At 39.5% G+C, this 25,803-nt stretch overlaps 1 protein-coding gene across 2 annotated transcripts in view; it reads left to right on the top strand.

The window, feature by feature from the left end:
* DGKI (diacylglycerol kinase iota) overlaps window positions 1–25,803 on the top strand; it is a gene marked incomplete at its 5' end in the record, with an annotated part of 420,328 nt that overhangs the window by 182,385 nt on the left and 212,140 nt on the right. For both annotated transcript variants that reach the window (XM_081286431.1, XM_081286430.1), the window contains 2 exons: window positions 5,558–5,623; window positions 23,966–24,037. In XM_081286431.1, the coding sequence (XP_081142557.1) occupies window positions 5,558–5,623; window positions 23,966–24,037 (138 nt within the window). The remainder of the gene's footprint in view (window positions 1–5,557; window positions 5,624–23,965; window positions 24,038–25,803) is intronic.

Raw genomic sequence — 25,803 nt, 5'->3', positions numbered from 1 at the left:
ATACCCTGGACAGGGTTGCTTATAAACAACAGAATTCTTTTAAGAATTCTAGAGGATGGGAAGTCCAAGATCTGGATGCCAGCATGATCCAATTCTGATGAGGGCCGTCTTCCAAGTTGCAGACTGCTGCCTTCTTATTGCATCCTCTTTCAGAGAAAAGAAAGCAAAAGATCCAAGGGGGGCCTTTTCATAAGGTAGTAATGCCATTCACGAGGCCTCTACCCTCAAGAACGAGTTACCTAACAAAAGGTCTCACCTCCCAATACCACTCAACAGATGAACTTGCTCCATTGCAGAGCTCTTCCTTGATACCACGTGTAAGCAGGTGGCACTGTGTTCTTTGTCAAAGTTCCTTGTTCTCCCCATTAGGTCATTTTATGTGTCATAATTATTTATGTTTATAACTGTTTGTTGCCTGACAATGTTTCTCCCCTTTAGTGTAAGCCTTGGGAGATCAATCATGGAGCTTATCACAGACTAATGTTCCAGGACACGGAGTATGTGATCAATGAGTATCTGTGGCTTCAGTGCTTTTATAAGGGGGTGCATTTCTTCCAAAGTGTGTAAGAACTTTTAGTCTAAAAGGACATATACAAGATGAAACTATGACTATGACTCATTTGTGATTCTTAAGAGACTTTCAGTAGAGTACTCAATGGAAATTAAAGAACATTCACTTTAGCATTAGTTGATCTGGGTTCAGTTCAACTCTGCTTCTTTTCTAATAGGTGGTCAGTCTTGAGTGTGGGGATTGTTAGTCACCGTGTCCTGGCAGTATATAGTGCCTGGCATGCAGCTGTTTTCTAATGAATATTTGTTGGATTGCTTTCTCCAAGTTGAATCTTTTTGGAACTCAGTTTTCTTAGTCATAAGCCATATGGATTGGGTTGTGATTTCTAAGATCCTTTCAAGCATTCTATGAATAATATTTTGAATTGCATTGGCTGTTTGAAAATAACTGTGCAATTGTGTTATATGTCTCAGCTAACAACACTGGGTATTTTTTATTTTATTTTATTTCTTTTGGTACTGAGGGTTGAACCCAGGGGTGCTTTACACCTGAGCTACATCCCCAGCTTGCCTCAAACTCATGATCCTCCTGCCTCAGCCTCCTGACTTGCTAAGATTACAGGTTTGTGCCACCTTGCCCAGCTGCAGATAAGTCTTGAAATAATATATCATTGATATTTTAACCCCTATAAGTAATAGCTTTTTCCCTTACTTACTTATACTTACTTGAAGTATATGAATAATTCAGAAATTATTGATGAGTGATGAAAAGGTATTATTATGTTAGAAACTTTGCTGTTCTGTCTTAACAACTATTCATCAACATTCACATTTGGAGGCAAATCTAATATCGGTTCAACAATTTAAGAGATATGAATAATGGTCAAAAGAACATAGAAAAATATAATTTTAGTCCAACAATTTTGGAGGTATGAATAATTGTCAAAAGAAAATAGTGTGAAGAATTAAGGTTCTTGGGAAATAAAGATTTTCTTTATCTCACTGATGAAGGCAACTGATGATTCTTCCTCCCCTAAATGATAACCACATGACTTAATTGTCAAAGAAGTAAGGTTGAGAATTCAATTCAGCTCAACGTACATTTATTGGATATACTTTGTTCAAACTATGTTAAAGCAGCAATAGGATCAATTTATATTAGGAAGAAGAAGAACTCTGAATAACAACTGCTTGACATCTCAAATCATAGAGCTTAGTTTTAAGTTTCTTCTACAGGAAAGGTAATGGATAAGTTACTTTCTCTGTGCCTTCATGACCTCAGTCTCCCACTTATTTTCTTGGAAGGATAATACTCAAGATGTTTAATGACTGGTAGAATCATATGCATTAGTTTTTTTTAAGAGAGAGAGATTGTTAATATTTATATTTTAGTTTTTGGTAGGCACAACAACTTTATTTTATTTTTATGTGGTGCTGAGGATCGAACCCAGTGCCCCACGCATGCCAGGTGAGCGCCCTACCACTTGAGCCACATCCTCAGCCCCTACATTAGTTTTTAAATAAAAAATTTAAGGTGTTTTCTCCTATTCCCTAAATGAACTAAACTACATGGTATTAGAACTCTTTTTGCCAAATTGGTGCAACCAATCTAGAAAGCAATATGGGGATTTCTTAGAAAACTTGGAATGGAACCACAACTTGACCCAGCTATCCCACTCCTTGGTTTATACCCAAAGGACTTAAAAATAGCATACTGTAGTGACTCAGCCACATCAATATTTATAGCAGAACTATAATTCACAATAGCTAAATTATGGAACCAACCTAGATATCCTTCAATAGATGAATGGATAAAGAAACTGTGGTTCATGTACACAATGGAATATTATTCAGCATTAAAAGAGAATAAAATCATGGCATTTGCAGGTAAATGCATGGAGTTGGAGAATATCATGCTAAGTGAAGTAAGTCAATCCCAAAAAAAACCAAAGGCCAAATGTTTTCTCTGATAAGTGGATGCTGATCCATAATGAGGATGGGGGGTGGGGAGGGAGCATGGGAGGAATGAAGGAACTTTGGGTAGGGCAAAGGGGAGGGAGGGGAAGGGAAGGGATATGGAGGTAGCACAGGTGGTAGAATAAGATGGACACCATTACCCTAGGTACATGTATGAAGACACAAATAGTGTGATTCTACTTTGTGTAAACTAGAGAAATGAAAAATTGTGCTCCATTTGTGTACTATGAACTGACATGCATTCTGCAGTCATGTATAACAAATCAGAAATAAATGAATAAATTTTTTTAAAAAGAAGATGTTGTAGTACAAATGATTAAGTCATCTAATTTCTAAATAACTGTTGATCTGTGGAAGTTGTAGGTTTAATCTCTTGAGTGGAGCTGTTACTAGATCAAGGATCCCATGAGTCAGCTATGATTTCTCATAGGTTAATTGCACCCAATTCTTCCAACATTTCCCTTCTTAAATTGATAGTCACTAGGTGATTTATAATCTCGATAAGTGCAGAATTTCTCTTAACATCAATGATATTGTTCAATCTCCCTCAGTTTCTGCTAAAATAACAGCAATTGTATTAAATTTTTTCAATCCTTTTTGATTAGTGTCTGACATTTTTATGTGTTCAATATTTCCACTCCTGACTGTCATTGAAGTCATTGATTGGTGTGTCATGCTGAAGTAGCTTGAACCTAATCTTTCAGAGTTGAGGAGGCATAGAGATGCCATGGAAGGAGCGTAGACTCTACTGCCAGCCTGTTGGAGTTCTAGTCCTTGCTTTGACTCTTAAATTCTTTGTGACCTCTCTGTGCTTTGGCTTCTTCATCTGTAAAGTGAGGAGGATAATTCTGACCAAAGTCGAGCCCTCTGATGAGTTGCCCTACAATAATGTTATTGGGAATAAATACTGCAGTTGGCAGTTGACTTCAGTCCTCCCCATCTTATCCTTAAGTAGGCACTGGGATAGAATTCTTTTTTTTTGGGGGGGGGGCTAGAATTCTTATCACTCAGTAGTAGCCTTACCTGCAAAGTAGGAGGTGGAGGATCCAGGACCTTCATCTTCCACCAATAGAATTATTCCTCTGAATTGTTGGAATGAATATTGATAACTGGGCACATTTCTGGAGTCGTTGCCACCATCTTGAAAGCTACACCCAGACATGGTACCCCAAATCGCCCACGTGGATATTTAACCCCTCATGGACAACCCATACTAGGTAGACCCAGCCCAGTCTTCTGAAGTTTTTGAGAAAATTTGTGGCATTGCCCAGGCAGCAGGATTTGTTTTCACAAAATAACTCATTTGGAACAGGATCTTGGAGTCACAATATGTCAGAAATTTACATCCTAATTGTTCAATTAAGAAGATGTAAAAATGGTCTTCAGTATTGACAGGGTGTATTAGGGGTTGTTATGGTGGTAGGGGAGGAGCTATCGAAATGGTAGAGGTGCTAAATCGCAATTTACTAGCTAATCTAGAAACATTTTAATACTTTAACAACTCCTAGAGGTTGATTGGTACACTTCTATGGAACAACACTTCTATTTATCAAAATTCTCATGAAGACTAAAAGTATTATTACATACAAAATATTTTTAAAAGTTCATGGAACATAGCACTCAGTAAGTGTTAGCTATTATGATTAGCTGCTTTCTGAGAGCAATATTGAATTGTATCTTTGTTTTAATAAATGGGAGCAGAGTGAAAAACAAGATGAAAATTAGACTAATTTGTAGGATCAGTATGTTGCTTTATAGTTTACAGTTAAAAGACCATTATACCTCCAGAGCCTTTATTCAGTTTTATTTTAAATTGATTTTACATTGTTAAGAGAATAGAGGTGGTGTTTTTTTATTAATAAAACTAATGCTTGTTGGAGGTATTCTCATCATTCTGAATTTCATGCCTTGATAAAGCTTTTTTCTTCCCTCAACCTCTATCTCATATCTTTGTCCATCTGTACTCAGTGTGTGCTTGGCATACAGTAGGCACTTAGTAAATATTTGTTGAATTAAGGAATATATTTAAGGGCCCTTTAAAGGGGAAATATGGACCATGGCTAGATTCTGCCATAGACAAATTATCAGGTAAAGTGTGTTTTCTCAGAAAAGGGCAAGAGAAAAAACTTAGCAAGTATGTCGGGCATATTGGTTCCAGAGGGATGAGTTGTATTAAGCTATTGAGTTTATCTGCATCGCTACTTGGATGACCCTGCTCTCTCTTGTAACATCCTAAGAGCTAGTGGAGATAGGGCTGTTTGATTCTGTCCCAGGGGATCACCTACCTGGGGGAGGAAGAGGACCCCCTGTGTTTCCTACAGTCCAAGACAAGAACAGACCTTGAAAACTAACCTCAACTAGTGTAGAGGATAGGTTAAACACACCATCAGCAAACCACCACCAATATGCCCACATCTCTTATCGACATTAGTTTTCTTCTAGATTCTCAAATCAATGCCCCAAATCAGGGGATCTATTGCTTTCTGATAACTTGATTTCTTTAAGTTCCTTCTAGGTAGAATGTTGAGGAGAGGGCCCTGTGGAAGTAGAACTGGCCTCCAGCATTGAGGGTTGTGGCAGGGGTGGCTGAGGGCAGCAGGAGAGCAGTCAGGGAGCCTGCCGTGTAGCAAGCATTCAACACATTTGTCATGTTCAATTATCGATGTGTCAGCTTTTCTCCTTCACCTTTTCACTTCTATTTGGGTATTTCTTTACCTGTCTGAGTTATCTCCCAGCCCAGGTTCCTGTTCACAAATCTGCACCATGTTTCACTAGTAAGGTGGAGTGACATAATCTGGCATGGCTGCTTGCCACCGGGAAGACAGGGAGACAGGACAGGATAAACGTCATCTCCCATTGTGAAAGATCACTGGCATAGAGAATTAGCTTCATTTTTTTTTTTTGAGTGGATTCATATTTATTGCTAAACAAGTTGTATCTACACATTTGATTTTGTGCTTCTAGGGGCTTATGTTATGGTTTCTATAATCCTGTAGTCTCTAAACATTAAAAAATGAATATTGAGGTTTGCAAATTAACACATATTCATTTAATTTTGTTTCCCCCACAGAATTTTGTGCGTCATCACTGGGTGCACAGGCGTCGGCAGGAGGGGAAATGTAAGCAGTGTGGTAAGGTAAGACGCCCAGCCACCCACAGCCATCACAGGAGGCTCCTCAGGCTTTTGCCAGCACCCATGTTGACAAGTCCTGTCCCCAAATCCAATGTTCAGTGCATCAGTTTCCTGAAAGGTCCTATTTTTCCAGGTCCACTGTTCTGAAGAGCTGTTTCAGTTGCTGTACAGCTCACTGCAAGAGGGCAGTGGTCTTAATAAAAGGAATTAGCACTTTTTAAGAAAGGTGGATGCATCCTTGCAGAGAATTCCTCTGATTGTTGATTTTTTGTTATGTTTTGGTTTTGGTGTCAGGGATTGAACCCATGGGCATTCTACCATGGAGCTAAATTCTCAGCCCCTTTTATTTTTTATTTTGAGACAGAGTTTTGCTAAGTTACCAGATTGCCCTTGAACTTGTGATCCTCCTGCCTCAACCTCCTGCAGTTATAGGCATGCATCACTGTGTCTGACTGATGGTTGATTTTTGAAAGCAAGTTTTCCTATTTTGTTAAAACTTCCCTACAAGGCAAACTGGCTATCATACTTATTTGGTCAGTAACAGCAAACTAATGGAAGGTTGAGCAATGCTACTTTTGCCCATGTCCAAGAGTAAGCATCTGTACTGTGATACAAGGTGCTGAGCAGAGCCATGCATGACAGCATGGTCAGAAGCTAGAAATACACAGCTCTTCTTATCAGTTTCTGGGAAGAGATGCCCCTCTTGGTAGTGGTTGTGTATGTCTTTTCCCTCTTTCACTCTGGCTGGTTACAGGCTCCTCTGATGCAGTGCCACTTGGAAAAGAGAGGTGGAACAGGGTGGGGGCATATGACTGTGTGCTGTTAAACTCACATTCCAAATATTATTGATCTAGCACAAAAGTTTGAAGTGGCTTTTCAGTCACTTAATCTGTAAATGGAAATAGAACTGTTAGCTTTTCTCCAAATGTTATTGACCTGAACTGATTTGGGTATGAATTTTTTCCAGTGTAAAAAGTTCTTCTTTAGGAAATTTCAGGAACCTCTGGGAAGATTAAACAGAGGTCAGTCACACAGTAAATAATGTTTTCAATGACATCAGTAATAAACTGATATTGGTAATGGGACATTCGTAATGGGAAGTTTGGGTTTGGCAAGAGTTCAAGATAATTTGAGAGAATGTATTGTTTATCAGTTAATTATTACTTAATTAATTCATTTATGTGACTCCTTCCAGTCAAACATTGCCTGGAGTAGGATTGTGGAGGGTAAAGGAAACTTGGAAATAGTTTATTGATTTTGCTGTTGTGTCTCATACCTGGGAAGAAAATATGATGTAGCAATTGGTAACCAAGTTCTCAGGGCATGGACCTCCTTTATACTAGTAATATCTCCTCAGGTTCCACGCAGTGGCTCTCAATTGGTTGCCTTTTAGCCTGTAAAGAGTTTGGCTTAGTCTGAAAGCAGATTGAGTTAAAAAAAAAAAAGTGAGGAGGAAGGGGAAGTGGAAAGATTGTGATGGTCATTTTACATGACTGGGAAGTAGGAGGCCAGTCTTCTAGTCTCCTTTGGGTGAATCTACCTCTTCCTACATGGTGCTACCTTGGGGCTTTTGGATTTTCTCTTACTTTATGAATTGTAAACTATAACTCTGTGTGTGTGCGGGGGCAGGGGAGAGAAGGTGTAGAGAAAAGAGAGAAAGAGAGGCAGGCACAACCATTTTGGAATCAGACATGTGGATGACAATCACAGACAATCTGGATGAGTAAGTTTTTCTCTTTGGAAAAGAATCTTTCACTGGGCAGCCTTATACCTGACACCACTTCAACACTTCAAATTATAATGGAATTGGAGGAATTTTATTTAAAAAAATCAATAAACATAATATATTTGAGGATAAGCATTGCCTGGTGTCAGATCGCACTCCTGTTTGTGTGGCCTCAGCTTACGCAGGCACGGTTGGTGGATTGGAAGCCCTGGACTCTCCAAATGCTGTATGGCTACGACCATCCCCTCTCCTGTGCATGTTCTCTGGCAATCCTCCCAGAGTGCCTGCAGCTTCTGCACACCACAGTTATCAGTGGGGAAGGTCCAGCTCTTCATGCAATGTTCCTATAATGTGGCACTATTAGGTTTACCCTTACAGTCCAGCTGCTCATGAATTCTTAGATTCAAGCAATGATAGGATGGGATGGTCTTAGACCTATCATATCCTTGCTGGATGATAACTCTCCTTTGCATCCTAGATCCTGCCCTGGACTGGGGGAAAGCTAACAGTTCTATTTCCATTTACAGATTAAGTGATTGAAAAGCCATTTCAAACTTTGGTGCTGGGTGTCATTTTTATCAGTGGAGTTGTACATTCTTACATACCCACAGGCTTCAAAATCTCACCCAAGTCTCACCCCAATTATTCCACAATGTCTTTCTTTGGATGGGTTTAAAAAACAGCCATTTCACTTAGCAAATCTTTTCTCCCACTGGTGTTTTTGAAGCTTTGGTGGGTTTTTAGGGTGTATTAATAATGTGCTTTCAATTTCTACTTCTTGATTGAATAATAAATATTTGGAGTGATTTTCTCTTGAGCTCTGAATGTGTTTTTGCCTGATTGTGTGTGTGTGTGTGTGTGTGTGGCATTTAATGTGATCACATGAGAGAGCTCATGATTGAGCTGCTTGGTTCCTTTAACATTAACTGAACATCTCAGGCTGCCAAGTTTAAGGCCATTCCCTAGTTTTACATTGTCATCATTCATAGCCCTGTCTTATGGAAGAGCCAGAGTTAAGTCAGAAAAAGAATGAAACACTCACACTTAAATTATGTAGCTTGATGAGAGTTTAATAAAAAGAGTATTTATAATGTGTGTGCAGAGTAGAGGGGAACCCCTAGGATAGTGACGAACACTGAGATTAGAAACGGAGGGGCCATGGTCAAGCCTAGTCTGAAGAGGCAGGAGATGGCCAGGGTTCTTCCAGGAGCTATGGCCTTTAGTCACAAGACTCAGACAGCTTGAGGGGAATAAATGTACCTTTGATCTCTATATACCAAACCCAGTATAAACCAGAGCTCAAGGGACTTTGTTGAGGCAAACCATAAAAGCAACATTTAAAAAAATACAGTAGAATGCGTTTTGACATATTATGCATACATGGATTCTGACCTCCCATTCTGTGGTTGTACATGATGTGGAGTTACACTGGTCATGTATTCTTATATGAACGTAGGAAAGTTATGTCCTATTTTTTCTATTGTCTTTCCTATTCCTGTCCTCCCTCCCTTCCCTTAATTCCCCTAATTCAATGAACTTCTGTCCCCCCCCACACACACACTTATTGTGTGTTAGCATTCACATATCAGAAGGAACATTTGTAAAAGCCAACTTTTAACAATGGGACATGGTGTATCAAAAACAGAGATGGGACTGGAGAGTTGGATAAGATCCATCTAGAACATATCATTTAATGCAGATCTACAGTCAATCAATGGTTCAAAGCCAGAATGCATACTTATTCTGCAAACCTGTTTGTGACTTTTTCTCACCAAATTTACACATTACATTCATTCAGTTAGAATTTCCTCACCACTGAGTTGTCTGTAGTACTTAAAAGTATCAAGATGCAAAGGAACAATATAGTAATATTATAGCTCATTTGACCATTCTTTTCAAAGAACCAAGCATCCAAGCCCAACAGTGTAGTAATGTGGAAATGTTTGTAAATTACAACCTGAAACCTTCTTTTATTTCATTTGGAAACATATATAAGCATTATAAAATAAATAATTTTGATAACCATGACTCAAAAATTTTTATTATCAAATATTAAGAGCAGGCTCTCAGTGCAATAACCCCTATTTCAACTTTGGTATACATTTTGAATACTTCTTAGTTCCCTAACCAAACAAGACACATCCTTATGATTTATTATGTTATAAATCATATGTTCTTTAATATTTAATTAATTTAAATAAATTAAATTACATGCACCATATGTAATGGGAAGATATCAAAAGTGCTCTTTAATTGTAATGGATATTGTTAATTTAAAATGAACTTAAGGTGTGGTATGTAAAACGTCCACAACTAAACAAAGAATACCTAATAGCTTTTTTTGTAATGCAAAAATTTTAAAAATGACTAAGCCATTATTATAGGGATAGTGAAAGGGATTGCAGAGTCTAAAAATAATAAAAATACTGATTGGGGCTTTCTAGGATATTCTGTGTATCAACTTGAAAACTCTCCTCTAGTGATTTGAAAATGCCTGCATCCTAGGAGTCAGCTCTTGAGAGGTTAGGGACCAGGACTCTAAGTGCTAGTGCGAGGATCCACAGCTGGTTGGGCAAGCTTGGTTATTTGCCTGTCTACGTGTGTCCAGCTGTAACAGAGACATCCTCTGTCATTAGCCTCAGGAGGACCATGGAGGAGGACTGGAGTGGGCCATTGAACAAGGGCATGGAATCCAAGCCTCTCCATGGAGTTCCTGGCAAAATGACTGCTGGAAGCTTGGTTTTCCTTTCTGTCCTTGACTGAAGGTCAGTCAATGGGACAAGGGCAACCACCATTCCATCCTTTGACTATTTTAGGTTCTTTGCAGAAGTGGTATCATGTATCGTTTCTCCTTTCATGTCTGACTGACTTCACTTAGCTTAATGTCCTCAAGTTCATCCAGGGAGGGGCTGTGGGGAGGTATTAGTAAAGAGAATCCAGTTTTGATTATACAAGAGGAATAAGTCTTAGAGATCTATTATGTAGTATAGTGTCTATAGTTGAAAATACGGTACTGTACCTGTCTAAGGCTTCTAGGAGGGTAGCTTTTATGTTGAGTGTTCTTATCACTGGGAGAAAAAGATGGGAGGGAGGAAAGAAATCTGGAGGTGCTGGATATGTTTTTGGCATAGATTGTAGAGCTGATTTCACAGGTATATGCTTATCTTCAAACTCATCACCTTGCATACTTTAAATATGTATTTATACCTCCATAAAGTGGCTTAAAAAGGTAGGTTCCTCAGAGACAAATGGCCTCCCATCTTTCTCCCTGGCTTTCTCAGTGGAGTCAATTTGGCCTTTATATACTTCCCCTCCTTTTTTCAGAATCTGACCCTGGACAATTAATCTGAAATTTTGATTCCTAGTCTTTTGTTATGAGACTGAGCCAGTGATTACCTCCCTTTCAAACTGCCTTTCTTGAATCACTTCATGAAGAAAAGCTACTTCTCACTCTGCCCTGGTTTAAAAAGCATGGGTGTGTCAGGCACTTGAATATTGATTTCAGAAATAAACCTCCTTCAATTAAAAATACAGCACAATGAAATATGATTTTAAAAGAGAAAGACTTATTTGTATATTTTTAAAATTGATGACCATTACAGTAATAAACAAAACTAGGGCTTGGTTTTCCTAGGTAGGCAGAGAAATGCGTGCTGAGTTGTTAGCTGAAAAGCAGAAGTCAAGGTTCTTTTGACTAATAAATGGAGTTTTTACTCTTTACAGATTAGAATTAGTCCAAAATACACTCACAGTTAATTTAACAAGGCAAGTAAGTCTAGAAGCACATTGAAGTTGGTTAACACATGTTGCTCAGAAAAGATCTTTTGAGTGCTTTGGTGAGGATGTAATATAGAGATATAATAATTTTGGCTTGGGATATAGCTCAGTTGGTATAGTACTTGCCTTGCATGCATAAGGCCCTGGGTTCAATCCCCAGAACCACACACACACAAGAGAGAGAGAGAGAGAGAAAGAGAGAGAGAGAGAGAGAGAGAGAGAGAGAGAGAGAGACAGAGAGAGAATAATTCTTAATCATTTTTTAGTGTCAGCTGATTAAAAGCAATTGTGGTAAAACAGCATTTTCTTTTGATATCTACCAGTCAAGTGTTGCTGTTGGAGGAACCATTCTGGATTCATCTCACTCTCAACTAGTACTTCTGATTTAGGTGGCCTGCTTGATTGCAGGGGTACAAGACCTTAGCCTTGTGCAGTCTGATTCCTTAGTCTTGAGTGCTTCACATTCTATTTATTATTAAAATTATTCAGAGAGTTACAAAGGATGTCCCAATGGGTCATCAGGGTACCAAATATATTCTTCCAGCTTCCATTGTCAAGTAACAGCTGTGTCTCTACCTAATGATCCAGGTCAGTTTCTTCTGTTGGTACGATGACTCATTCCTGTATCTGTTAGTCCCTTGACACAAAAATTCCAAATTAACTGGGCTCAGTGGTAGTTTAAACTTTGAGAGATTCATGTTGTGCCCTGTGGTTGAAGGTGCTTTCCCTTCGGTACTCAGATCCTCAGAGCCCAGAGTTGTAGGGATGAGAATCAAAAATTCCCCAAGTAGGTCAGTGAAAACTGTGGTAGACAAGGCCGCTCTACTTCTATCCCTTGGTTTCTTTAACAGTATATTTTCCATGACACAAACCACCATAAAATTCCCATGGACTTGGGAGTGCATTGGGTTTGGAGGATGATGCTCACAGAGTATTCTTTCAAAGCTCCAACCTGAGTTATATGTGCCTTCCAAAGACTGTATCAGGCCTGCTTCTGGGTGGTGTGGCTCATCTCATGGACTCATGTCTACTGATGCACTCTTGTTGTCATAAAGTGTTTCCTTTGGTCTTATACAATGTTTTGCAGAATCCTGTATCAGTGGGTCAAACACCAATGTGTATATTTGTTGATTCTAGTGAGTTTTTGCCTCTTCTGGAGTGGAAGGGGTTCAGTGTCATCCATTTTCCATCAGTTGTTTCCTTTAAGGGATGTGTCATAGTGGCCTTGGTGCTCCGCTTTGGTGGCTTTTGTTGGCAGGTGAGTCATTAAGCAGTGGCAATATCTAACTCAGTTTTGGTGAATGGTGGTCCTTGCTGTTGAACACAAACATGGCATCCTAAACTACCACAATGGGTACTTCACTTAGGACCCCATGGTGCTATCTGTGGGATGGCTCATAACAGAGAGTGGTACCTGGGTTATATCTTAGTTTTTATTTACAAGGTGAGTACTCTCTGTTGGGCATCAACATACAAGATTTTTTTTTTTTTTTACTCTTTGTACTTAACTTCGTATATCATCTACTCATCTCTTCCACAGACCTCTCCTTTCCTTCCTGGTCCCTGACCATCTAGCAAGCCATTCACCATGGTCTATAGGTAATTATATATTTGTACACCAGGGCATTTATCTTTTTACACAGTTGTTTCATCTGAACTTATGCTCACTGGAAAATTTCTTCTCACTTATGTCTCTAGGGACCACTGCTGAGTAGGCTTCAGTGCAACAAGAGTCCGTTTTTGGCTGGGACTTACATAGTTGATCCATCCATGCATGACCCAATCTCAGCTTTTTTCTCCTCTTTCAGATGACCCTTAATTGAGGTGTGAATTGAGTGAGAGACCTGGTACTATATAGTAATGGATGACATGGAATTCTGAGCTACCTACTCATGCATCCTGGTGCTGCTCATACAAGGTCCTAGATAATCCCAATTAATATAGCAATGGATGGAGCTGGGCAAACCCACCTTATGATCTTACGGAATGCAGCTCATGACACCTGGTGATTCACCTGGTATTCCTCCACCAGAGCATAGTAACAGGCCAGGAAATGATTTTGAAAGGTATTTCATTTTATCCTACAGATGGCATAAATTTGTTTCAGAATCCTAGTGTCTGTATTGTGATTGTATTGTTGCTGCTTGTCATAAACACCACAGGGACCTTTTCTCCTCTCCTGTTCCTCTAAGAGCATGGAGAGATAGCAGAACTTTCATTGCAGAAAGAATCTGTTGCAGAACTCTGTCCTGCTCTGGGCTCTACTCTAAGCTGGCAGCATTTAATGTCATGCACTAAATGGATGAAGACAGTATTCTTACATGTGGAATGTGCTACCTCTAGGACCCAAAGAGGCCTACAAAGTGCTGTGCTTAATTCTTATTTTGTCAAAATTGTGAAATGCAATAATTTACTTTATGGATCAGGGAGGTTTTTCTAGCATGCCCCTGTGAACCCCAGGGGCTTCACTAACAAGTGAGATCTCTGATTATACATGGGGCCTATGTCCCTAACTTCTATCTCACCAAGACTTTCAGTATACCTGCCATTTTTTGGCTAATCCACTTTGACATGATGTCATTGATAAGGTGGACCAAGTGATGATCTGCAGCATGTTCATATTGTTCAGGTCCCTTTGCATTACATCCAGAAGAGCTCAAAGCCTTGGAATGAGCCTGAAAAAGTACACCATTAACCCTGCAAGTGAATATAAAATGATTTGTATTTTCCTTTCAGAGAGGATGGAAAGGAATTCAATTTCCAGTCAGTCTCCACATGTCATGTACTTGAAGCTGAAAGATTCCAAAGTTAGCACAGTAACTGCAATCAGAGTACACTGGGTTGAATTTGTGCTAGCCTAACACCATTCTCCTATTTGGCTTTATAGTATCTCAACTGGTAACTTAAATGGGGATATGTAATTGTATACCACCTCTGCCTCCTTTAGTTTTTAAAGGGTGGCACTTAAACAGATCATTTTTTTTTTTGAGAGAGAGAGAGAGAGAGAGAGAGAGAGAGAGAGAGAGAGAGAGAGAGAGAGAATTTTAATATTTATTTATTTTTTAGTTTTTTCGGTGGACACAACATCTTTATTTGTAAGGGGTGCAAACCCGGGCCGCACGCATGCCAGGCGAATGCGCTACCGCTTGAGCCACATCCCCAGCCCTAAACAGATCATTTTAAGGAAACTTAAACAAAAGACTATTGTCACAGCTTTCAAAATTACTAATTTGAAATCATCTCATACCTATTGCATTTGTGAGTTTCACATTGGTTGTGTTTTAGATACGCTTTGGAGAGTGGTTTGAGTGTTATTTGGGTCTCCTCACTATGCTAGTTCTTTCACAATTTCCAAGTGTGTACATTCCAATTATGTAATTGAGGACCAGGGAAGATAACCCTGATGGATTTATAGAATTAGTAGACTTTGTAAACAGCCCTAGTCCAGGACTTGATTTTTTTAATGCTCTAGAGTATCATGATGCTGCCTTATACCCAGGGTAGACAAGTCATCTTGGAATCTTGTCCCATAGTTTTTAAGACACTTGACCATTTCTCTTTCCTCAATGTCAAACCACCCAAGTGAATGGTTGTAGATTCTTTAAGTTAAAGACTGGGTAGATTTACCATAGACACTTGTTGTGATGTTGCTGGAGTCTTCTTCTAGGGACTTGTCCTCTCCTTCAGTCAGTGGGTTCTATCTTTGATGAATGACAGAAACATAAGAAAAAAATTGTTTATTGGAGCATCTACCCTTATATCTCTTGATCACTTTTTCCTGATTTCTTTTGATTGTATTGATTGAAAAATATTCTTTTATCTGAAAATTCATTGAGAAGGTTTGCATATAGGGTGTCCCTCAAAAGCTCATATGTGAGATAATGTAGGAATGTTCAGAGGTGAAATTATTAGACTCTGAGAGCCACTGGATGGATTAATAAATGAATTAATGGGTGGTACTTATGGGCAGGTAGAAAGTGGCTGGAGGAAGTGGGTCATTGAGTGCATGTCTTTGGGTTTATCTTTAGTGTCTGATATGCAGAGCTTTCTCTGTTCCCTGGTGTCATGTCCTAAGTTGGCTGTCATGTCCTGAGCTGATTTTCTCTGCCACATCCTTCTACCATGATGTTCTGCCTCACCTTGGGCCCAGAGCTGTGGAGTTGGCTGATGATGGACTGAACCTCTGAAACCATGAGCAAAAGTAAACTTTTCTTTCTCTAAGTTGTTCATATCAGTCTTTTGGTCACAGCAATGCAAAGCTGACAAAAACATCCATCTTGCTTCTAGGGATGCCATGCTCTATTTTCCAGTTCCATAGATCTCTATAGGTCAGGCTCCCTTGGTGTCAACATCAATCTTACTGTAGAGGTGCCATCCTTGCTTTGATGACTAAGTGCTGCCACATGGTCCCTAATGTGTCTGGAATTCTATAATCCCAACTGCTATCAATCTGCAAGGCATTTACTACAATCTGGGCTAACCTGCAGAGGAGAACTGCCCTGAGCTTCTCAACAGTGATGTTGCCCTTCACACCAGCACATTTATTACTGATTTGTGAAGTAGAGTGTCCTTTGGTCCTCATGCAGATCATAGTCAACTGATGGGTACTTAGCTGTACCTAACAAAGCAACTCCAGTATATTGCCTCTGTAAGATTTCCAGTGTTTCTCTATCACAACAGTTCTGGCATTTCTACTTAACATGGACCATTTCTTTGTTTTTAAAAGCCATCTTAATGTTAGTGTTAGCATCCTAGTGTCAGCATCATCTTCTGAGTTTCTTGGTGAACTCTTCTATCATCCAATTATGTATTTTATTTGTGTTAGCTTTTATCACTCTGAAAAATACTGAGAAAAAATGTCTTAGAGGAGTAAAGGTTTATTTTGGCTCAGGGCTCAGGGGTTTCCATCTATGGACAGCTGGCTCCAAGGCAGAAACACCGTGATAGAAGTGTGTGGTAGAGCACAGCTGCTCAATTCATGGTGGCCAGGAAGTAGATAGAAGGAGGAATGGACCAGGGACAAGGTATAGCCCTAGAGGGTATTCCCTCAAGTACTCACTTCTTCAATTAGGTCCCACCTGCCACAGCCTTTACCACCTCCCAATAATGCCATAGAATTATTAATCCCTATTGAGGTCAGAGCTTTCGTGATTCAATCACTTCCCCAGAGTTCTACCTCTGAACATTGCTGCATCAAGGACCCAGCCACTGCCTTTGAAGAACATTCTAGATCCAAAACATAACAATAGGACACACACACACACACACACACACACGTATATATGTGTGTGTGTGTGTGTGTGTGTGTGTGTGTGTATATATCTTACGTGTAACTTACAAAGCTTGTAAAAACCTATAAAATTTATAAAATATCTAACTTATATTTAACATATGAGTGTTCCTACATTGAGAAACTCCTTCATCAGCTGTAAGTCCTGCCTTCTCTATCCTACACCCTCAGACCTAGGCTCCCAGACACTCTACCACTCCCACTGGTACATATTGATTGGTTCCTGAAGTGAGGTCCTCTGAGACTTAGTTCTTTTACTCTCTTAACAGCCTTTACATCTTCCCTGACTGAGTCCATGAGTATGAAAAGACTATTAGGTCATTAGCAATATTACCAGGAAGAACAGATGTAGTAAAGCACCAAAGTAAAGTCAAAACTATTTCTAGACAGCAGATTTTTCATTCTCTGAGGTACATGTACCTGACAATATTCCCTTGACATAGATTCATAAAGCCAGCTAATCTGAATAATTACGTAATCTGAATAATTTCGCCAAGTTTTGTAAGTCTCTTTCTTAGTCGTCGGGGAGCTGTATAACAAAAAAGTCCAAGTTTATACATAAAAACGTAGGATTCTACCAGCAGAAGAACATTTTCTTTAATCAACTAGTTAGAGTACAGCCAGTTATTTCCTGAAATGTCATATAGCCAGCAAGGTATATACTGTATGATTTGTTTAAATAAATCTTAAACAATTTTAATTGGTCTTGTTTTTCTTTTTCCCAAACACCAACCTGCTTGGTGAATATTGTCAGCATAAAATGATAATTTTAATTTTTAAGGTTATTAATTATGGGTCAGAGATGTCAATTAATTATCATGGATGAACATATTATCATAATTGTAGGTAGTTTGTTGCAGCATTAGGAAAATGTTTTCTTACAAGAAACCTACCTGTTATTACAGGACAAAGGTAAGCCCAATAGTTAGATGTAGTTTGTGCCTTCTTGAATATAATAAGATATTTTTGTTCTAAATTCAGAATGGTCATAAAAACATAACACATAGCTATCTGTAGTTTACTTGTAAATTAAAATGTCAATCAGTATCCATAGTTATGGGGGTCTACCTGAGTTCCAAGGCCCTGGGTTAAGCCCTCCACCTTGACAAAGTCATTGACTCATGGAAGACACAGTCCTGGAAGCCATGCCTTAGACTCTTCACATAGTCTGACACATTTGTAGTAATAGTGTTAACACTCAGGGAGAATCCTGTGCCCTAATTCTTTGAGACATTTTCCCTAGAAGACTCCATTTATAATCTGTAGCTTGTAGCAGGGGCCTTGAGACAAATGAATGGAAAAAGGAGGAAGTATCTGAGGATGGTATGTTGTAATTTCAAACCATATGAGGATGGAGGAACTCAGGGTGTTCTGTTGAGGAATATATAGGTATGAATCAGGTATTCCCTGGAGCAAGAACATATTACGGACAATAAGGGCAATGCAAATTTTCAGAGCCTTTAATTAATACCATAAAGTGTATTGTAATTAAACCCAATAGACAAGAACTTAAGACTCTTCAAGAATTATTCTAATAAAGTAACTGTAAATTCACATAATTTTAAGCAACTTCAGAAGTTATAGGCACTGCTTACTATTGGTTTAATTGATGAAAACATTGTTTATTATAATTTTAACTTAGATGAATACATGTATTTACATTTTGAAAATGTTAAAAAACAAATTTTAAAAAATTTTAGCTTAAAATGAATGAAATATGATATGTCAAGAGCTATGCAATGTTTTGAACAACTAATAAAAAAAACAAAAAAATTTAGCTTAAAAATCAACACTATCAGAATAGGAAATTTAGGAAGTTCAGATAAATGAGATTTTCTACAAATGAATAAAATCCCAGTTTATAAAAACTAGAATGTTATACTAACATTTTTACACTGTGACAAAACTAAAGAAAAGGCATATTGTCACCCTAGCCTAGTTTCTAAGGAGTCACCGTGTCAGGCAAAGGTGCTAGTATCAGTGAACTAGTATCACTGCACTGAGGTTTTTTGAGAGGAAAAGTTCAATAATCTGTGTGTATTGGGAAGGTGGTTGGTTCCTGGTGGCCTTGCTTATAGACTGAAACATGCACTGTAGATAAGATAAAACTAGCCCATAAGTGAGTGGATAATCAGTTAACACAAATGCCTTTTTTTTTTTTATTGGTTAGAAGAGTTTTCAGTTAGGCTGGTGAGTCTGCCCCTAGGTAACCTGAAGGTCTTGGTTACTTACTAGCTTCAGCTGGTTGGAGGTGGTTACAAGGCAGCCAGTTTGAGGTTTTCTAGCAAAGTCCTGCTTAAAGAGGAAAAACCTCCTTTTACATCAGTGAGTACCAAATCACTAGTTATAGTAAAATATATTGGTAGATATATTCCCATGATATTCATTTAAAAGAGTGATATAGCTGTTTATTTTAAAATTTCAATCTTATTTTTCTAGAAGTTATGAAATTTGCTTTTCCACTTATGATAAACATTTTAGAGATGAAACATGAAATTTGTAAAAGAGTATATATTTAGTTCAAAAATCATAGGAAATATTTGAGCAAAAAGTTATCTTGAAGTTATCTTTTTAAGATAAATATTACTGGAGATAAATTGATTTAATCTTATTTTTATTTCACTTGGGTCTGTCCTCAATAACAGTTATGGGTTTTGCACACACTGGTGGATGTGGATAGGCTTATTTTATTGCTGCTTAGTTTTGGAGGCAAGTGAAGTATCAACTTGTGCAGGATAAGATCAAATCACACAGGGAGGGAACCCGCCTAAGGTCAAGAGATCCCCCCACTTCAAACTTCAGTTCAATACAGAAACGAGAAAATAATTTCAGCTTATTTCAGGTAAGGTTCTTTTTTTCCGGTTTCAGCCAAGGCTGTAAAACTGAGTGCCATTTGGTATGTGCCCTAGATGGCAGAAGAAAGAGATGCCACAGAGCTTTAGCTGCTCAGAATAAGTCTTGTATAAGCTTTATTCCAAAGGCTCAGTGTGATTGAAAAACCCAAAGAACCAGGAGAGTGACTTTGTCCCTCGGTATTCTTGATATTTTTAATTCTGAAGTCAGTTGGATCCAAAGCATCTGGGCTCATGTCCCTATTTGCCTCTTTGATAGTGCGGAACAAAATAGCCCTTAAAAATCAGAGTCATTTTAAATGCAGTCAGGCATCTGTCAGTACCATAATAGCAGATTTGGGCCAGCATTTTAACACGGGTGATTGGGAATCTGGTTCTTTTTGCCTGGCCAAAATCTCCCATGGCAGGTGGTCTATGGGAACTTGGTCCATGACGGCTCTCAGGCAATTCTATTTATGTGTCTGTGTTAGATAATAACCCCAAAGCCATGGTCACTGTGACTCTGCCAGACTAGAATCCAAAACAAAGCACAGAGATGATGACCACCAGGCTCATTTCCAAGGAACCCCCCCCCCCAATTCTGCATAAGCATCAGGCTAGTTGTGATTGGCCTTGTCATTTGTTTCTGGAATCAGCCTGTCCATGTCACAGTGGATTGCATCTGTTTTCTCCCTGAAGCTGGAAGAGAAGGCCAATAGTCACTGGAGGGAAGCAGCTGAATACACTCACCCTAAACTAAGTCACATCTTGCACTCAGAAGGCTTTCTCAGCAAGGTGGTAGAAGAGGTTCCTGCTGCTAGAACTTAGTGATGAAATTACTCTTTCACATATAATGAACACACACACACCTATTGAAGGCATTATAAGAACTCCCAGATACAATTTTTTCATTTGATGCTTATAACCCACCTGGAGGTGTAGGAGAGGTTCAATTCATTATTTCCATTTTCAGGTAAAGGAAGACGTTAGAAGAGTTAAGTGATTTACTTAAGATCACTGTTATGGTTTGGAGGTGAGGTGTCCCCCAAAAGCTGTCATGCAAGAAGATTCAGAGGAGAAATGATTGGGATATGAGAGCCTTGACTCAGTCAGTGAATTAATCCCTTGACAGGATTCTCTGAGTGGTAACTGAAGGCCAATAGGATGTGGCTGGAAGAGGTGGGTCATTGGAAGTGTGCCTTTAGGGTATATATTTTGCATCTGGAGAGTGGAATCTCTCTCTCTCTGCTTCCTAATCATCATGTGGGCTGCTTCCCTCCACTATATTCTTCCTCCCTAATGTTCAGCCTCACCTTGAGCCCTGAGAAATGGAGCAGGCTGTCTAGGGACCTCGGAAACTGTGAGTCCTTGAATAACCTTTTCCTCCTCTCAGATTGTTCTGGTTGGGTCTTTTAGTCACAGCAGTGAAAAAAACTAAGACAATCACCCAGCCAATAAGAAGATCCAAGGACTGGTCTCAGCTTTGTCATCTCTCCTCACATTCTATCTCATGTACAAGTTGATGAAAGGGTGCCTGGGTAAAAGCATTTAAGACTCAGTACATTTTGAATTACAGCACTCAGCTGTGGCTGTCAGGTTACACATTTTACTGTATTGATTTTAGCCATTCAGAATTCCCAATATTTCAGACTTAAAAGTAAAATTTAGAGCCCTACGATATTTGCGTTGCTTATAGGGCTGTTTTTTTTTTTTTTTTTTTTTTCCTGGACAAGGGTCTAATGAGGATGCCCATTTTCAGGTATCTCAGGTCAGGTGTTTAAAGGCTGGATGGCATGAAGTTTGGGATTGGATCATGATGTCGTAGCAATAGCTTTCTGGTTCAGTTAATAAGAAAATGTGTACATCTTGCCTATGATGTTTGAAGAGCTGTGCCAAGTTGCTAAGAATAAGGATTTTATTTGAAGACCTTACATCTCCACATCATATAACCAGCTTCTTGGGGCAACTATTTGTTAGTGGCAAGGGGAGGTACAGGTGGCCCTTAGTTTAAGAGGAGAGACCATGTGCATTGAGGTGATTTGGAAAATGTTTTTTTAGATTTTGTAGTAGACATAAAATCTAGGTACTACTGTATATGAAATGGTGTAGGCTTTCCTGCTGGTGGGCTGGGGATGAGAAAACAGCATGGGGCAACAAATGGAAATAGAAAAGAATAAATCAAGTTGTGGAATATAATTAGACCTGTCTCACTATAGACAGAGCTTTATAACAGAAAGGAGTGGGTTATAGGTGTTGATTGGGAATAATAAAATTGATTGGGAATATTATGGATGGTTCCAAAATGCTCAAAAGAGGAGTTTATTTTCTTGATCTATAGAGAAAGAAGTGTCATATTTTGCATTTTGAGCTGGTGGCAGTGAAGAATAAAGGGGGAAGCAGACTGTCTCTGGAGAGAGAAGTTAGAAAATAAAGTGACCGGGTAACGCAGCTGGATGCCTGGCTGACGTGGGGTCCACAGGGAGACAGTTCAGTGTGCTCAGGTTCCACTTAGCCCCAGCACACTTGCTCGTAGCTGCTGTTTCCTTCCTTCACACAGCATCACAAATTGTTGCTCTAGTTTAAAGTTTTATCCGTCTTTCTGCTTTCTCAAAAATGACTTCAGGGATGTTGAGGAATTTTTCAAGTATCCGCAACGTGAAGTCATTTTTTGTCTTCTTTGGTACCATCTTGTTTTATATTGAATAGTTTGGCATCAGCTTGGAAAATCCCTGCACATCTAATCTTTTGGCCCATTAGACTTTGTGTCCCCTCTGCAAGTTATTCCTGTTGGGCGGTTGCAACTCTCAAGTGCTGGGGACTGGGATGGTTGCTTGCTGGTCCAGAACTTGTGTGTGTCACAGAAGAAGTCCTCTTCTGGGGAAAAGGTGCTGTCATTGACAGAAAGAGGCAGAAAGACGCATTACCTGGGTGGAGGAGCATGTGTCAGAGGTCCCCAAGAGCACTCCAGGTTCAGTGGTTCATTGGTGGGACTTAGCATGTAGTAGTGCTCACATCTGTGACTTATTACAGCCCAAGGTCATAAGGCAGTGTCAGCAAAGAGACAGGTGCGGGGGTGGGGGAGAAGGGGTGGTTTGGAAAAAGCCAGGCACGAGCTTCGCAGGGATTTTGCCCAGTGGAGTCCTCGGAGGTGTTGAATTCCTCCAGCCGTGAGCTGCGAACCCCAGGTAAACATCTACCAGTCTTGTGACAGACTCGGTGCCCAGGGTTTTAATGAGACCTGTTCACATAAACACGCTCTGCAGAGCACAGACCAAAATTCCAGACTCCCAGCAGGAAAGTGGGTGTTCAGCTGACCACTTAGCACAACAGTTTAGGCCCAGCATGCCACTCTTAACTATACGGGGAATTGGGGAAACCCTGCTGATACCCAGGTTTCCCAACCTTGCAAATAGCCCTTCTAAGGTTAGGAGTCTCAGGATTACTGTATTGACTCTTTTCTACACAAAGAGTGACAATAGGATCACTTCAATTGTTGAGAAGGAGATGTCCATGGAAAAACTTGTTCAAATCCAAGAGAGTCGATATTAAAAATTCATGTTTATGAAAGTGCTATTTGAAGGTGGGGCAAAAGAGAAGGATGAGAAGTGGAATCTTAAGGTAAAGGTGACTGAAACCATCCTGGGATAGTGTCCACATGTAGGAGACTGGGGAGGTAGAAGGAGACCCAGGATGGTGTCTCAGGGAACCAAGAGAGGAGAAAGGTTTAAAAAGGAAGGAATGCTCAAGGGTGTGTCAAGTGAACAGGCAGAATTATAGGTACTGCCAGATGCCCTTGAGGCATCGTTCCATAGCCTGTAAACTGACTTTAACTTAAAAGTATCCATATACATGAAGCAGGACTTATTTGGCCAGTGCCTGGAATAACTTTCCTGCCCATCACATCTTTCTCTTTTCCTCTGACCACCTTACTGAAGCCCTATTTAGTTTTTTGTTACTGCTCTTTGTTTGGGTTTAGATTTCACAGGCAGTGAGAAATGACTGTACAGTGGGGAAAAAAATTTCTTTGAACATTACTGCCAACTTCTCTTTGGTAATTATTTAAAGACAGCAGCAACTAAAACCACCTCTCTGGTTCCTGATGGAAGAGTCATTCTGTTTGTTCATTTAAGAAGGTTGTTTCTGCTATTCCATCGATCTCATCGGTGCTTGTTGATGAGGAATAAAAACTAAAAGCTGCTTGTTTTGTGAGCAGACATCCCAAGAGGATGATGAAAGTGTTTGAATTTCCTACTCTACCCTTGGACTTCTCCCAGACCCTGACTTCTAGGTACTGTCTCTTTGATATTTTACTTCTGTTTTTCTGAGTTCTTGGACACTTAAGGCATATAAAGTCTCTGAGATTCGTGATCATTGTGACATTGGATCAGGGAACCAGTAGTGACTTTTCCTTTTCTTATAATAAAATTAGATCAGAAATATTTTTTTAAGCTCTTTTTTTTGTGTGTGGCTGATTTAGAGAAGTTAGTGGTATAGGAAATGCCAGGGCCTCCTCCTTCTCACACTCTGGGTGGTTCAGAAATAGAAACTCTTTGCATGGCAGAAGGTGGAGAGCACAGTGATGATGGTGGCACTTGTCGTCCTGGTTACTATAGTAATGGTGACAGTTCTGGCCTTATTTACTTCATTGAACTTCAGGAGGGCAGATGTGTGCTGTGATTTAGATGGTTTTAAATTCTGTGTCTTTTGTCCTAATATCCCAGGGCTTCCAGCAAAAGTTCTCCTTCCACAGTAAAGAGATCGTGGCCATCAGCTGTTCCTGGTGCAAGCAGGCGGTAAGTTTGGGATGAGATACAGCAACGTGGGCTCACGCGACCAAAATACACTGTTGGTGCCTGAGTTCCTGTCCGCCAGGGGAACAGGAGCCTGACGGAACATACTACTCTTCCAGATAGAATCCTTGAAGGAAGAAAGACAGCAAAACTATAGAACAACTGTACAGATGAACTGAGAGAAACTACAGAAATACATTTACCCCTTTCTTTTGTACATGTTGAGAAGCCTAGGCCCAAAGACTGGGGGGTCCTCCCATGGTGCCAGTCCTGGGGCTGGAACAGAGGGCTTCTCACTCCTGGACCACATTTCTTTCCTTTCCATTAGATTCTGAGAACTCCTCCTGGTAGGCAGGTTAGCATTGGGAACAGAGCAGTGGTCAACAGGAGAGACCCTCTAATGCAGATGTCCAGGCATGTTCCTCCAGTTTTGACATGGGTGACTATTTTTTTTTTTTTTTTTTTGGTGGCACTCAGTGTGAAAATCTCCTGTGTCCTTCTTCAGGTTTCTCTAGATTGGGATGATGCCATCTGTATGTTCATTGAAATCTAGCTCTTCCTTACATTTGCACATGTATATATGTTAGTGTCCCATGGTCATTTTCCCACTTATGTTTCTTCTTTTCTATCTCCCTTTGTCCCCTCATTTTTTTTAAAGCGCCTCACTTCTCTCTTCAAACTAGATGCTAACATTTTCATACTCGTCAGCCAGTGTGCCTGTTATTTCTGTTACTCTTACTTGGGATTTGGCAAATTGCAGCCCCCAGGGCTAAATATGGCCCACACCTATTTTTATAAATAAGAAATTTTATCAAAACTTAGCCATGCCTAGTTACTTATGGACTCTGTGTCCCTGTTTTTTGCATTTATGTATCACCTATGGCTACTTTCATGCTGCAGTGGGTTCATTGAGCTCCCTGACCTGGTGAGACCCTGTTGGTGAGATGACATCATGGGCAGCTGGGCTCAGAAGGCTGCATCTGCTCCACCATGTTGCTACCAGGGTAGGGTCAGATGGTCTGTCAGGGTCAATTTGGAAACGCAAGCCCACTTTCCAATGAACATGTATGCTCTCTAATTTATAGTCCAACTGAGTTAATACAGAGACTGAACTTTCATTTGACCATTAAGGCAGACCTTTGGTTGATTCCACATGAATCTGAATTTCCCCCTTTCTCACATGGTAGAAGGTGGTTTGTCAAGTATTATAAATAAAAAATTTTCACAATATTATAAACATGATGTATTTTAACAGTATAGGTAAACAAGTGAATCTCTATGGTACACAAGAATGGACCTTGGATTAGGTAGCTGAGTTTCCTTCATTGAGATCCTGGTTCCACCATTTAAAAGCTGTGTGATCTTGAATTTGCCTCTTAGTCACTAGATTGGAGATTACTCAAATACAAATTGAAAGAGTTCACTTTGTCAGTCTCTGAGACCCACACCATTGTAGATAGACAATGAAAATTTTAGACACACAATTAAAACATTTTTTTTGAAAGAAGGCATTCAAATATCATTCCCCTGGAAAATTTAATCTTTTGCAAAATGCAAATAACTAGTGGCAAGGAAAATTATTAAGTATTTTATCCTTAATTGACCAATTAGTAATTAGCTACTGGATCACAGCAGATCTTAAAGATATGCAAACATGAAAAAGTATTATTAAAATTACAGTGGCTCTATTTGCTAGTTTTCCTGAGTGCTGATTTATGTCTGTTTTTCTCACATAGTTATTATCAGTGATCCCCTTCACTTTTAAATTG

This window comes from Spermophilus citellus (genome assembly GCF_964194105.1).
Source record: "Spermophilus citellus genome assembly, chromosome: 3".
Taxonomy (NCBI): Eukaryota; Metazoa; Chordata; class Mammalia; order Rodentia; family Sciuridae; genus Spermophilus; species Spermophilus citellus.
Note: the sequence above shows the minus strand (reverse complement) of the source record. Positions and strands in the feature narration are given on the sequence as shown.